Source organism: Oncorhynchus mykiss, chromosome 9, assembly GCF_057628025.1.
Source record: "Oncorhynchus mykiss isolate SJ-2025 chromosome 9, ASM5762802v1, whole genome shotgun sequence".
NCBI lineage: Eukaryota > Metazoa > Chordata > Actinopteri > Salmoniformes > Salmonidae > Oncorhynchus > Oncorhynchus mykiss.
Window position 1 is genome coordinate 45,266,385 of NC_143030.1, and position 15,999 is coordinate 45,282,383.

The 15,999-nt window shown below is 42.0% G+C and overlaps 1 protein-coding gene across 2 annotated transcripts; it reads right to left on the minus strand.

Annotated features, from left to right (window-relative positions):
• Positions 1-952: 952 nt before the first annotated feature.
• On the minus strand, positions 953-11,791 carry LOC110531173 (sialoadhesin-like). 2 transcript variants are annotated; one of them, XM_036987982.2, is made up of 9 exons: positions 11,596-11,791; positions 6,853-6,897; positions 5,513-5,788; positions 4,561-4,803; positions 4,165-4,422; positions 3,602-3,859; positions 3,413-3,532; positions 2,025-2,066; positions 953-1,475 (listed from the first exon to the last, which is right to left on the minus strand). In XM_036987982.2, exons 1-9 carry the CDS (start codon positions 11,618-11,620, stop codon positions 1,456-1,458), a joined length of 1,287 nt encoding a protein of 428 aa, XP_036843877.1. In that variant the 5' UTR covers positions 11,621-11,791; the 3' UTR covers positions 953-1,455. The 2 variants fall into 2 exon arrangements, with proteins under 2 accessions (XP_036843877.1, XP_090040429.1); XM_090184303.1 differs by having other exon boundaries at positions 3,413-3,859; positions 11,596-11,700.
• Between the last annotated feature and the right edge of the window lie 4,208 nt (positions 11,792-15,999).

Here is a 15,999-nt window from a genome sequence, read left to right on the forward strand (position 1 = left end):
TGATTAGCAGAGTGGCAGCAGGAGGCTATCTACACTTATTGAGAGCGTGTTCCTGTAATAGGCGGTTGCAGTAAAAAAAAATACAAATATATCACATTTGCATTTTTTCTGCCTCAAGGACCGGCTTTGGCCCCGGGGCTTCAGCCCCTTCAGTAATCAGGCCCTGTGTGAAAACACAGAATACTACTCATTACTCCATGTGCTTAACCTACTTTACTTTTGTTTTGAGTCGCCGTTGACCAAAACGGGGCATCTGGCTCACGCCCGTTAACGTAGCCTGGTTCCAAAACTAATGCAATCACTTTTCACCTGGTGCAAATTCCTCCCACTGGGGAAACCCTTGCCAGATAATCAAATCCCCTCTGATGTGTATATAGCACATCACTGGGTACTGCCCCCACTACAGGTTACTTTGATTTTCTCACCTCCACGTTAGTTGGGGCAGCAGATAGCCTAGTGGTTAGAGCGTTGGACTAGTAACCAGAAGGTTGCAAGATCCAATCCCCAAGCTGACAAGGTAAAAATCTGTCGTTCTGCCCCCGAACAAGGCAGTTAACCCACTGTTCTTAGGCCATCATTGAAAATAAGAATTTGTTCTTAACTGACTTGCCTAGTTAAATAAAAAGTTGACTTTTTAGTCTAACTTTTCTCCAGCAGAAGGAGCAATGTGATAACTCCTGCCTCCTGCCTCATCAGTCCGTTCTGTTACCTTTCTCCCTGCAGTGTGCATCATGTACTGTAGGTGTTTGCACTTTGCCAAGGGCAAGAGTGGTGGCTGGAGAGAGAGAGAGAGAGAGTGATGGAGGGAGAGAAACTGCATTCACCTCTCCCCTTTAACTCATGCTCAGAGAGGATGAACCTCGCAGGATGTTCCAAAGACATTCGGATTCCCCATATGCCATATTTGTATGCCATATGTAACCAAAATGAAAGAAAATGTACAAAACATGGGTTTGCTGAGGAAATGCGTCATTAGTTATTGCTTAACAGCAAAGATATCTTGACTTGTTTTGTTTTCTACTCTAGACACATGTAAATAAACATTGTATTAAGTACCAGAACGTTAATAATATGTCAACATCAAAGTAGTGTACACTAAATCTGTGTTGTGTGTGTGTGTATAGCGATGAAAAATTAGGACATTTACAATTGATTGATTATAATATCATAGCACCTGAATTAACACTAAGTGCACCAAGAAAATGATATAGATGAATCCAGATAAAAATCTACTAATTCCCCATAAAACAATGATTAAAACATTAAAACATAGAAGTTATTTTGCATACATGTCTTAAAGATATAGTAAACAAAAAAAAGGATATAGTTCACAAATCACATTTATAAATTGGCACTATTGTACCAGCATGCAAAGCTAAAAGCCAAGAAATAACAGTGTTTCACAGTTCCGGATTAGCAGTCCGTGCGTTCCATTGTTATGGTGATCCGGTGAGCTCACTCTTCAACATGCTGACCTGCTCAACAAACAGAAGGGGACATGTCTGTGACATTAGATTGAATAAAATACTCAAATCACATTTACTCAAACACCACACTCGGCTGTGTATACTTTCATATACAGTACATTAATAACAATGGGTGGTTCGAGCCCTGAATGCTGATTGGCTGACAGCTGTGGTATGTCAGGCCATATACCACGGGTATGACAAAACATTTATTTGAACTACTGTAATTACGTTGGTAACCAGTTTCTAATAGCAATACGGCTACGGCTAAGGGCTGTCCAGAACCTCCTCGGGCCTTATTGCATAGTCAACTCTATATATGCAACAGCTAGTGTGCAGCACACACAGTCCCAAGCCCTAGAAGGCCTAAATAGCAGGAGTTGAAAGAGCGGCTGATTGGACTAACCTGCATTCAGTGTTACCTATGTTCAGTAATGGTGTAGGGTAGAGAAACTCACCTGAGTGGTGTTGGCCTCAGCCACATTAAATCAGTTCCACATTCAGTTCAGAATACCTGTGCTAAATTAGTTTTTATTATTGAAAGGTAGAGACTGTCACCTGGTTGGTCTTGGTGTGTCTTCCTGGGTTCCCTGGTTTCCCCTAAACATAGTTATCAACACTTTACAACATGGCTTTATCAGAGCTAGTTATCAACACTTACAACATGGCTCAGAGCTAGTTATCAACACTTTACAACATGGTTCAATCAGAGCTACAGTTATTAACACTTTACAACATGGTTCAATCAGAGCTACAGTTATTAACACTTTACAACATGGTTCAATCAGAGCTACAGTTATCAACACTTTACAACATGGTTCAATCAGAGCTACAGTTATTAACACTTTACAACATGGCTCAGAGCTAGTTATCAACACTTTACAACATGGTTCAATCAGAGCTACAGTTATTAACACTTTACAACATGGTTCAATCAGAGCTACAGTTATTAACACTTTACAACATGGCTCAGAGCTAGTTATCAACACTTTACAACATGGTTCAATCAGAGCTACAGTTATCAACACTTTACAACATGGTTCAATCAGAGCTACAGTTATTAACACTTTACAACATGGCTCAGAGCTAGTTATCAACACTTTACAACATGGTTCAATCAGAGCTACAGTTATCAACACTTTACAACATGGTTCAATCAGAGCTACAGTTATTAACACTTTACAACATGGCTCAGAGCTAGTTATCAACACTTTACAACATGGTTCAATCAGAGCTACAGTTATCAACACTTTACAACATGGTTCAATCAGAGCTAGTTATCAACACTTTACAACATGGTTCAATCAGAGCTACAGTTATCAACACTTTACAACATGGTTCAATCAGAGCTACAGTTATCAACACTTTACAACATGGTTCAATCAGAGCTAGTTATCAACACTTTACAACATGGTTCAATCAGAGCTACAGTTATTAACACTTTACAACATGGCTCAGAGCTAGTTATCAACACTTTACAACATGGCTCAGAGCTAGTTATCAACACTTTACAACATGGTTCAATCAGAGCTACAGTTATCAACACTTTACAACAAGGTTCAATCAGAGCTACAGTTATCAACACTTTACAACATGGTTCAATCAGAGCTAGTTATCAACACTTTACAACATGGTTCAATCAGAGCTACAGTTATCAACACTTATAACATGGCTCAGAGCTAGTTATCAACACTTTACAACATGGTTCAATCAGAGCTACAGTTATCAACACTTACAACATGGCTCAGAGCTAGTTATCAATACTTTACAACAGGTTTGAATGAGAGCTAGATATCAGCACTTTACAACATGACTCAATCAGAGCTAGTTATTAACACTTTAAAGCATGGTTCAATGCAAGCAACAGTTGTCAACACTCATGAATCACAATAGAAGGCTGTTACAAATTGTAAATGTATACACCATAAATGGTTGAGGGTCCTCACCTTGAGCACGGCGCCTACGGAATTTCACCAGCAGTACGATGGTCACCAGCAGGTAGGGAGACACCACCAGTAGACTACACAGCAGCCTGGGCAGAGAGATGGACCACACAGGCCCTGGGCCTAGAAAGAGAATTACACAATTTAAAAATACTTCCATGCACGCATGTGCACACACACACACACACACACCTGTCACAGTCATCCAGCTCTCTGGTGATTCTCCTTCCGAGTTGTTACACTTGTAGAGCCCTTCATTTGACTTGGATACAGCAGGGATGGTCATCTCTCCTGTCGTCTCAGTCCTGATGAGGGATCCATCTTTGTAGAAATCAGCTGTGAGGTTTGAGGACGTGTCCTTCGTTTTCTTGTCTTCATGTCTGCAGCGCAGAGTCACGGAATCTCCTTCAGTTACAGGAAGGGCGGGGCTCTCCAGGATCACAGCGCCACCTGTACGAATGAAAGGTTAGTCAGTGTTTATCAATCCATTGCTGGGGAACCCCTAGGGTGTGCATTTTATTTTCTTCTCTAGTCCTGCAAAACACACCGATTTAACTAATTAAGCAAGCACCAAGCCCTAGATTGGTTGTATCAGTTCTGTTAGTGTTGGGCTGGAACAAAAATGTGCACACCCTGTGGGTCCCCCAGGAATGGATTGATAAATAACTGGATGAGCTATTTGACCAAAAATAATACGCTAATGTAGGTACTGCAAAGGCAATAAACACTCATGTAAATATTGTCTGTGGGCATACCGTGTACTGTGAAGTTGACAGCATTGCTGCATTGTCCAGACCGAGACTCACACCAGTACACTCCACTGTCTGATGTTTTGGCTGTCTTGATGACGTAGTTGGAACCGTGATTGAACCCCCAGTCGACTCCAGTCACTGTGTACCTCTTCAGTCTCCATCCAGCAGCGCTCGCCTGAACCTCACAGCTCAGAGAGACAGACTTGTATTCAAGGAACTGAGATTTGTCGGGACTGATACTCAGGGAGGCTGAAGACCAACCTGAGAGAGAGTGAGAGAAAGACAGGACACATTGCACATACAGAATGGCTTCACATTTATATGAACTAAACCAAAAAAAGAAATATACGATTTAAAAAATACATATTATAATTCTGCATGTGATTTTATTTTACTCACCTTTCACAGTCATCCAGCTCGCTGGTGATTCTCCTTCAGAGTTGTTACACTTGTAGAGCCCTTCATCTGACTTGGATACTGCAGGGATGGTCATCTCTCCTGTCGTCTCAGTCCTGATGAGGGATCCATCTTTGTAGAAATCAGCTGTGAGTTCAGCGGGAGTTGCCTGATATTTGCAGCGCAGAGTCACAGAATCGTCCTCAGTCACAGGAAGGGCGGGGCTCTCCAAGATCACAGCGCCACCTGTACGCAGGACAATTATAACATCATCAGATAATCCGAATAAAATAATATCGTAACATAATTTACAGACAATGGTATAGTGATAGCTTCTAGTCCAGGGCTATTCAACTCTTACCCTACGAGGCCCGGAGCCTGCTGGTTTTCAGCTCTACCCGATAATTAATTGCACACACCTGGTGTCCCAGGTCTAAATCAGTCCCTGATCAGAGGGGGGGAAATGAAAAAATACAGTGGAACTGGCTTCGAGGTCCAGTGTTGAGTTTGAAGGTTCTAGTCCAGGGGTACTCAGGTACTATTTGAGAAGGTCCCACCATTTCCTAGGTGGAAAAGGTCCAGATGGATAGTGTCCAGCAAAGGTCCAGATGGATATTGGCATTGTAACAAACCTCCGCCTCGCAACCCATGCGACCTCAAACTGTTCATACCCCTCTTGTTGGCAGAGAGAAAACGGGCAGTTTCTCCACATTTTGCATGGGGCAGAGATTTTCTGTTTCTGTTTTAAAGCGAATTTCCTGCAATTCTATGCACTCTTCCATGTCTTATGTGTGTTTATATGATACCAGGGGCCGAAGCCCGACCATGTAAAAAATGGTGTCCTTTTTTGGGGGGCCTGCGGTCTGTATTGACCCCATTCTGGGTCCGGATCCATTCCGCAGTCCGCCAGTTGAATATGTAGGTTCTAGTTTATTGTGTATCTATCTGGACGTACCGTGTACTGTGATGTTGACAGCATTGCTGTGTTCTCCAGACCCAGACTCACACCAGTACACTCCACTGTCTGATGTTTTAGCTGTCTTGATGACGTAGTTGGATTGATTGAACCCCCAGTCGACTCCAGACTCTGACGGTTTCACAGTCGCTGTGTATCTCTTCAGTCTCCATCCAGTAGAACTCCCCTGAACCTCACAGCTCAGAGAAAAATACATATATTCAAGGAACTGAGATCTGTTGGGACTGATGCTCAGAGATGCTGAAGGAGACCGACCTGAGCGAGAGAGAGAGAGAAGGGCAGACAGACATACACATCGTACATAAGATTTCAATTCCAAATGTGTTTTTTAATGTGTATCTACAGTTTCCATCCAGTAGAACTCCCCTAAACCTCACAGCTCAGAGAGACGGACTCAAATTGAACGGAGATCTGTCTGTAGGCCCTAATCATTGCTTCTGTGGTCTTCTGCAGTGGCCATTGCTTCATGAGAAGTGAGACCAAACAGAGTTTCTATGACTTGCGCTCCAAATGGCACCCTGTTCCCTATGTGTGCACTACTTTGACCAAGGCACATAGGGCTCTGGTCCAAAGTAGTGCACTGTGTACATTTGGGATACACTTGCTATAGAAGCAGCAGGGTCTCAGAAACCCCCAGGCCTCCAAACCACAAGCCAGGAAAACACAAAAGACCACAACTGGTGCAAAAGTCGTATCAAGCATGTACGTGTGCTGACCTGAGACCAGTTTTGTATTTTAGTTCATAATGAATAAGATTACATGGACAGGTGGGGGGGGGGGGGGCTGAACATAGATCATCACTTCTACTCTGAAACACTTGATACATTTGGGGCCTGTACTAACATGATCAAACACAACATGTGAATTTAATAAAAGGCTCTGCATGGTCAATCCGACGTCTGAAGTGGCCGTACAGCATTGACTGCGATGGAGCCTCGGCAGACGTCAGGACTTTCATACTTATTGAGCGTCGCCGAGCAGCGCAGAGTCGTCGTGAAGGAAATTTGTCAAGGAGGTGAGTTTGTGTTTATACTGGATCTCCCGCCCCCACCAACTGTCAAGCAATCATGGATCCCTCCACATTGTTACCACATTTGAGAGGCGCACAGCGATGAGGTACGGAGCTCAATTTGGCCTCAGCATGCGTCTGGAGGTTCAGCAATTGCGTCACACACTCCATACGAATCCTCGGACCACATTTTCGGATCAAGCATAAATCGGCTTTAAGATGGAGGCAATAAAATGAGAAGGAAGAGAGAGAGAGAGAAAAGGGAGGTGAAAATAGAGCAATTGTGATGAATAAACAGAAATGTACTCACCTCCCCTGTGACCGAGGCTAGAGTATACCAGTGTAGTCAACAGCACTGAAACACACAGAGAGAGAACTATCACACCTACTCATATTCAACCATACAGATACTTTTATTTATCCGTTATTTTACCAGGTAAGTTGACTGAGAACACATTCTCATTTGCAGCAACGACCTGGGGAATAGTTACAGGGGATGAATGAGCCAATTGTAAACTGGGGATTATTAGGTGACCGTGATGGTTTGAGGGCCAGATTGGGAATTTAGCCAGGACACCAGGGTTAACACCCCTACTCTTACAATAAGTGCCATGGGATCTTTAATGACCTCAGAGAGTCAGGACACCCGCTTAACGTCCCATCCGAAAGACGGCACCCTACACAGGGCAGTGTCCCCAATCACTGCCCTGGGCCATTCTTTTTAGACCAGAGGGAAAAGTGCCTCCTACTGGCCCTCCAACATCACTTCAAGCAGCATCTGGTCTCCCATCCAGGAACTGACCAGGACCAAACCTGCTTAGCTTCAGAAGCAAGCCAGCAGTGGTATGCAGGGTGGTATGCTGCTGGCTATTCAACATACAGATACTGCATTCAACCATACAGATGCTAAACCATACAGATACTAAACCATGCAGATATTAAACCATATAGATATTAACAGTGCTTGACTTGAACTAAAATAGGTGCCGGTAGTCATTTTTGGTGCCGGTACTGTTTATAGGTGCAGGAACTGCACAGTACTTTTGAGCAAATATTCTATTGTCACGCCCTGACCATAGAGAGCTGTTTATTGTCACGTCCGTTGAATGAAGAGGACCAAGGTGCAGCGTGGTGAACGTACATTCTCTTTTTATTAGAAAAGACGCTGAACAAAACAATAAACACTACAAAACAAACCATGAAGCTAAAGGCTATGTGCCATAAACAAAGTCAACTCCCCACAAAGAAAGGAGGGGAAAAGGGCTACCTAAGTATGGTTCCCAATCAGAGACAACGATTGACAGCTGTCCCTAATTGATAACCATACCCGGCCAAAACATAGAAATACAAAATCATAGAATGCCCACCCCAAATCACGCCCTGACCTTAGAGACCCTTTTAATGTCTCTATTTGGTTTGGTCAGGGTGTGATTTGGGGTGGGCATTCTATGATTTTGTATTTCTGTGTTTTGGCCGGGTATGGTTCTCAATTAATACCCCCCCCCCCCCCCCCGCCAAAGGTGCGGAATCCGGCCGCAAAACCTGAACCCATAGGGGAGGGTCTGGGTCGGCTGGAGGCTCCGGGCTGGAGGCCGTCTCTGGAGGCTCCGGGCTGGAGGCCGTCTCTGGAGGCCCCGGGCTGGAGGCCGTCTCTGGAAGCCGTCTCTGGAGTGGAGAGGTACACAGGAGGCCTAGCTTTGGGAGCAGGCACAGGACTCACCAGGCTGGGGAGACATACAGGAGGCTTCTTCCTTGGCCGAGGCACCGGATACACTGGGCCGTGGAGGCGCACTGACTGTCTCGAGCGCAGAGCTGGCACAACCCGTTCTGGCTGGATGTCCACTTCCACCTGGCAAATGTGGGAGGAGCAGACATCCTGGGCCCGGGAGAAAAAGGAGTGGAGGACATCATGGATGTGGGAAGAAATTATGGCAGGAGATAAGACGGAGGCAGCAAAGACAGCGAAGGAGGATCAACGGCGACTCCGAAGGAGGATCAACGGCGACTCCGAAGTTCATGACCTACTGTCCGGAGTCTCCGCCGATGATCTACGGTCCGGAGTCCCCGGCGACGACCTATGGTCCAGTTCTTCCGGCGACAGTTCCCAGTTCCCATTTAGCTTCCGGCGACGTTCCGCAGTCCGGAACCCCTGGCGACGGTCCGGAGTCCCCGGCGACGATCCATGGTCCGCAGGTTCCTCCGATGACATATCCACGAGCGGAGTGGGTACTTCGCCCCGCACCGGAGCCGCCCCCGACGGTAGATGCCCACCCGACGGTAGATGGACACTCCCCTATTGAGTCAGATTTTGCAGTCGGAGTCCGCACCTTTGTGGAGGGGTACTGTCACGCCCTGACCATAGAGAGCTGTTTATTCTCTATGTTGCTTAGGTTGGGGTGTGATTAAGGGTGGGTTATCTAGGGGAATTGCATATCTATGTTGGCCTGGTATGGTTCCCAATCAGAGGCAGCTGTTTATCGTTGTCTCTGATTGGGGATCATATTTAGGTAGCCATTTCCCATTTGTGCTTGGTGGGATCTTGTCTATTATTGCCTGTGAGCATTAGTCTAGCTTCACGTTTCGTTTGTTCATTTTGTTGTTTGGTTCTTTGAAGTTTTAATTTCCAAAATAAAGGATGGAAACATACCACGCTGCATCTTGGTCCAATCATTATGACGAGCGTGACATCTATCTATAAATCTGCAGGATCTCAAGCAGTAAAACATTTGAGGTGCCAGTACTCAGTTCCGGTGAGCGCCTGCTAAAATCAAGCACTGGATATTAAACCATATGCTGTGCCCCCCGGAATTATTGTGAAATAATACAATTAAATAATACAATGACTATGAGGTTAAAGTGCAGACTTTCAGCTTTAATTTCAGGGTATTTTCATCCATATCAGGCGAACCGTTTAGGAATTACAGCTATTCTTGTTTTACATTTTAGGGGACCAAAAGAATTAGGACAAATTCACTTACACTGTATTCACTGAGTATACCAAACATTAAGAATACCTTCCTAATATTGAACTGGCCCATGTTAACTCCAATGCTTCCCACAGTTGTGTTAAGTTGGCTGGATGTCCTTTGGGTGGTGGACCATTCTTGATACACAGGGTAAACCGTTGAGCGTGAAAAACCCAGTAGCATTGCAGTTCTTGACACAAATCGGTGCGCCTGGCACCTACGACCATACCCCGTTCAAAGGACCTTAAATCTTTAATCTTGCCTATTTACTCTCTGAATGGTACACATATACAATCCATGTCGCCAATTCCTCCTTTGGCCGCCTTTCCTTCCAGTTCTCTGTTGCCAATGACTGGAACGAACTGCAAAATCACTGAAGCTGGAGACTTATCTCACTCACTAGCTTTAAGCACCAGCTGTCAGAGCAGCTCACAGATCACTGCACCTGCACATAGCCATCTGTAAATAGCCCATCCAACTACCTCATCCCAATACTGTATTTATTTATTTATTTATCTTGCTCCTTTGCACCCCAGTATCTCCACTTGCACATTCATCTTCTGCACATCTACCATTCCAGTGTTTTATTGCTATATTGTAATTACTTCGCCACCATGGCCTATTTATTGCCTTACCTCCCTTATCTTACCTCATTTGCAAACACTGTATATTTATAGACCTTCTACTGTATTATTGACTGTTTGTATTTGTTTGTATTTAAAAATATTTTTCAAAATGTCTCAATTGTCATAAAAACCTTCTTTAATAACCTGTCTCCTCCCCTTCATCTACAATGATTTAAGTGGATTTAACAGGTGACATCAATAAGGGATCATGGCCGTCAGCTGGATTCAGCCACCTGGCCAGTCAATGTCATGGAAAGAGCAGGTGTTCTTAATGTTTTGTACACTCAGTGCATGTGTATTAAAGTAGTCCAAAGTTTAGTATTTGGTCCCATATTCCAAGCATGCAATGATTAAGTCAAGCTTGTGACTCTACAAACTTGTTGGATGCATTTGCTGTTTGTTTGGCTTGTGTTTCAGAGTATTATGTGTCCAATAGAAATGAATGGTAAATAATGTATTGTGTAATTTTTTCCGTCCCTTTTATTGTAAATAGAATATGTTTATAAACACTTTTACATTAATGTGTATGTTACCATGATTATGGATAGTCCTGAATGAATCGTGAATAATGATGAGTGAGAAAGTTACAGACATACAAATATCGTATCCCCAAAACATGCTAACCTCACTCCATTACAATAACAGGGGAGGTTAGCACTTTAAAAATAGATATACAACTAATATACAATGTCCCCTGTCTGTGTACCATGTCCGTAAAATGTATATAGTATGTATAAGCTGGAAGTAGAAGCCTAAGTATTGTTGTCCATTAGTTTACTCCAATTAGGGGAGGTAGGGTTAGGGGGAAATCGTAAAGGAAAATATATTATAAAATATTAAAAATATATATATACAGTACCAGTCAAAAGTTTGGACACACCTACTCTTTCAAGGGTTTTACTTTATTTGGACTATTTTCTACATTGTATGAAATAACACATACGGAATCATGTAGTAAACAAATCAACATATATTTTATATTTGAGATTCTTCAAAGTAGCCACCCTTTTGCCTTGATGACAGCTTTGCACACTCTTGGAATTCTCTCAACCAGCTTCATGAGGAATGCTTGAAGGAGTTACCAGGAGTTACCAGATACAAGGAGTTACCAGATATTTTGAGCACTTGTTGGCTGCTTTTCCTTCACTCTGCGGTCCAACTCATCCTTAACCATCTCAATTGGGTTGAGGTCGGATGATCTGATGCAGCACTCCACCACACTCCTAAAGCTGATCTACCCCCCCCCCCCCCCCCCCCACACACACACACAAAAAAAAAAATAGGGGGACTACGTACAAAAACTGCTGTCATTTCTAAACGTTTAACCAATATGGATGAAAATACCCTCAAATTAAAGCCGACAGTTTGCACTCTAACCTCCTAATCATTGTATAATTTCAAAAAAGAGCCAAAATTAAGGAGGGCACTGTGCAGTAGATATCAAACAATAAAGGGACTCACAGGTTAGAAGATAGGTGCGTTCCATTTCGACGTGTCGATCACTAACGCTGTCTAAACTATATTGTCAATTATAGCCTGTGCCCGTCAACTCAACTTCCTGCCTACTCAGACCAAGACTTTGAGATGAGAATAGGTGCAAGAGAGATGGAAAGAGAGAGAGAGAGAGACACACACACACACACACACTACCTGGCCTACTGTTTTTCAGCTGATGTTAACCACATCCTCTGTCACCTCACCCCTCTCTGAGACAGAGTTAGCTGAACTACTATCCTCTTCATCATCACCATAGTCATCTTTCCTTGTGGGGATACTGGTTATATCCTGTTTTATTTGTACTTGTATTATTTTTCAAGCATATGTTTACAGCACAGCAATTCATTATAGAGGTATTAGAAACATCATTATCATTGTCTGGGCCTCCTACCCGTTCCCCTGCTACCCTGAGTCAGTATGTGTGATACCTTTCCCAACTACTGCGGAGTGTGTGTCAGCACATAAAAAAAAAAAAACTTTATTTAACTGGGCAAGTCAGTTAAGAACAAATTCTTATTTACAATGTACAACCCGGGGCCAATTAAACACCTATGGGACTCCAAATCACAGATGTGATGCAGCCTGGATTTGAACAAGGTACTGTAGTGACGCCTCTTGCCCTGAGATGCAGATGCCTTAGACTGCTGTACCACTTGGGATCCCTAGCACTATGCATCAGTACTAGTGTAATCGACTAATAATTTGTTTCTATGAGGTGAGCATTATTAAGGATCTGCTCTTCTGAGACATAAACAGATCACAAGAAACAACAAACCTCAAGAAAATCCAATCAATAGAGAAATAAGTCATCCCATTTATCATATGTTTGGTTGCTTCAAGAGAAAGAGAAAAAAAATACAATATTTTACATATACTTACATCATACTTTATTAACATATTTTAAGTATATTTAAAATGATCTAAATTGGAACAATTTTAAAAACATTTAATGCATTGAATGTCAATTTTATTTGTATTTGATTAGCATTTAAAACTTGTTAGGGCTAGGGGTTTTGCTAGCGGAACTCGACAACATCCACTGAAAACATCATCTGAATCCCCTCGACAACATCCGCTGAAAAGGTAGAGCGCGAAATACAAAAATATTTTTTTTAAATATTTAACTTTCACACATTCACAAGTACAATACACCAAATTAAAGCTTAACTTCTTCTTGATCTACCCATAGTGTCCGATTTCAAAAAGGCTTCACAGCGAAAGCACACCATATGATTATGTTAGGTCAGAGCCTAGTCACAAAAACACATACAGCCATTTTCCAGCCAAAGAGATGAGTCACAAGCAGAAATAGAGATAAAATGAATCACTAACCTTTGATGATCTTCATCAGATGGCACTCATAGGACTTCATGTTACACAATACATGTATGTTTTGTTCGATAAAGTTCATATTTATATCCAAAAATCTCAGTTTACATTGGCGCGTTATGTTCAGTAATGTTGTGCCTCGAAAATATCCGGCAAATTTGCAGAGAGCTACATCAATTTACAGAAATACTCATCATAAACTTTGATAAAAGATACAAGTGTTATGCACAGAATTATAGATATACTTCTCCTTAATGCAACCGCTGTGTCAGATTTCAAAAAATCTTTACGGAAAAAGCAAACCATGCAATAATCTGAGTACAGCGCTCAGACACAAAAACAAGCCATACAGATACCCGCCATGTTGTGGAGTCAGTAAAAGTCAGAAATAGCATTATAAATATTCACTTACATTTGATGATCTTCATCAGAATGCACTCCCAGGAATCCTAGTTCCACAATAAATGTTTGTTTTGTTTGATAAAGTCCTTTATTTATGTCCAAATACCTCCTTTTGTTAGCGCGTTTAGTTCACAAATCCAATCTCATGAGGCGTGGGCAAGTCCAGGCGAAAGTTCAGCCGAAAAGTTCAAAAAGTTTATTACAGTTCGTAGAAACATGTCAAACGATGTATTGAATCAATCTTTAGGATGTTTTTAACATACATTTTCAATAATGTTCCAACCTGAGAATTCCTTTGTCGCTCTAACAGGCGTGCGCGTGATCAGCTCATTGCATTCTGCCAGACCTCTGGTTGAAACAGCTCTCATTCTCTCCCCCTTTACAGTAGAAGCCTCAAACAAGGTTCTAAAGACTGTTGACATCGAGTGGAAGCCTTAGGAAGTGCAATATGACCCCATAGACACTGTATATTCGATAGGCAATGACTTGAAAAACTACAAACCTCAGATTTTCCACTTCCTGGTTGGATTTTTCTCAGGTTTTCACCTGCCATATGAGTTCTGTTATACTCACAGACATCATTCAAACAGTTTTAGAAACTTCAGAGTGTTTTCTATCCAAGTCTACTAATAATATGCATATATTAGCTTCTGGGCCTGAGTTAGAAGGCAGTTTACTCTGGGCACACTTTTCATCAGAACGTGAAAATGCTGCCCCCTATCCCAAACAGTATATTAAATACACTTACAATTATCTAAATTGGGGGGTCTTAGTATATTAGATAAAGAGAAAAACAAGTATACTTTGAATTAACCATTTTATGTACAGTGCTGTGCAAAACTTTTAGGCAGGTGGGAAAAAATGCTGTAAAGTAAGAATGCCTTCAATAGACATGTTAATAGATTATATTTAACAGAAGACAAAAGTCAAATCTAAATCAAATCCATATTTGGTTTAACCACCCTTTGCCTTCAAAATAACGTCAATTCTTGTAGGTACACTTGTGTGGCCGATGTGAAATGGCTAGCTAGTTAGCGGTGCCTAGGTCGCTCCTCTTTTCAGTTTTCAGCAGCAAGCGACTGGCACATTAATCAATATCAATATTACAATAATGCAACATTAGCCAATAGCTCATTTGCACCCATGGTCCCAGGGCAGGTAAGGGCAAGTACACAGACACAATGCAAATACTAAAACAATACAAAATACAAACACATTACATCCATTAATATGTCAATCTAACAAGAAGTTGTTTGCAATAAAAACACTATCATCAACTGTTGTCTTAAATATGAGGAACCACAGATAACTCATGTGTACAGGTTTGGATAGATGTGAGCCATGTTTTCAATTGAAATGTAAAAGTACAATAATCAGTACAGCTTCTCAAGTCCATGGGCTTTGCATTCCAGTATATTGCAGTTCTAACAGAGAAGGCCGATTGACTGAATTTGCTATGTCGAAAAGGGACAACACAATCCCCTCTAGTTACTGCCCTTGTTATCCTGGAGGTGACAAGCATCTACCTACCACTTAAAGCTATCCAGACTGAATAAATGATGTCTGTGAATGATGTGAAAATGGTGGTAACTGTTTGGTTCATTATCAAAAAATGTTGTGTTTGTTTGTATAGTGATTCAATTGGTTTCAGAATAGAAGCTCCTGCTTGTGACCAGCATCAGGCAATATCTCAGATGTGAGAAGATCATAGCATGCATATATAGTTTGGCGGCCTCTAGAGGTCTTATAAACCTAAAGTTGGACAATACAAACTTGTCCGTGTTAACCACCTCCTTCAAATGTTTCTTAAATGTCAAGTTGGAGTCCAAAATGATGACCGAAATACCTGAGGTTAGACACAACTTTTAGATTCTCCACATTAACAACAACAGCTCATTGGGAAGAATTAATGGATTTCTTAGAGAAGTACATAAAAACAGTCTTGTCAATATTTAAATGCAGGCAAGAATCAGTCATCCATTTAGAAATGTGTACCTTAGCTTCAGTTAACTTACGCATAGTAGGTTGACTGGTACGATCAATGTGGCTCATTTCACAGTGGTTTCAGAGTCCCGCAATATGAGCTACTATGCTAATATTTGTTTCATCACTTCACAGTTGTGTTCTGTGGGTGTCACTGAGTAGACTAAATAAACAAACATGATTTAACCTTTATTTAACTAGGCAAGTCAGTTAAAGAACATATTCTTATTTACAATGACGGGCTACCAAAAGGCAAAAGGCCTCCTGCGGGGACGAGGGCCTGGGATTAAAAACAAAAAATAAATACAATATATATATACTCAACAAAACACACATCACAAAAAGAGAGACAACACAACACTACATAAAGAGAGACCTAAAGACAACAACATAGCAAGGCAGCAACACATGACAACACAACATGGCATGAGCACAACATGGTAGCAGCACAAAACATGGTACATACATTATTGGGCACAGACAACAGCACAAAGGGCAAGAAGGTAGAGACAACAATACATCACACAAAGCAGCCACAACTGTCAGTAAGAGTGTCCATGATTGAGTCTTTGAATGAAGAGATAACACTGTCCAGTTCGAGTGTTTGTTGCAGCTCGTTCCAGTCGCTAGCTGCAGCGAACTGAAAAGTGGAGC

What these genes read in the sequence shown, in the direction of transcription:
- LOC110531173 (XM_090184303.1), bottom strand. Translation starts at nt 11,620, where the DNA reads ATGGAACGCACCTATCTTCTAACCT. An exon ending in ACGCACCTATCTTCTAACCT is followed by an intron (nt 6,898 to 11,595) that starts GTGAGTCCCTTT and finishes TGTGTGTTTCAG; the next exon opens with TGCTGTTGACTACACTGGTA. An exon ending in TAGCCTCGGTCACAGGGGAG is followed by an intron (nt 5,789 to 6,852) that starts GTGAGTACATTT and finishes TCTCTCGCTCAG; the next exon opens with GTCGGTCTCCTTCAGCATCT.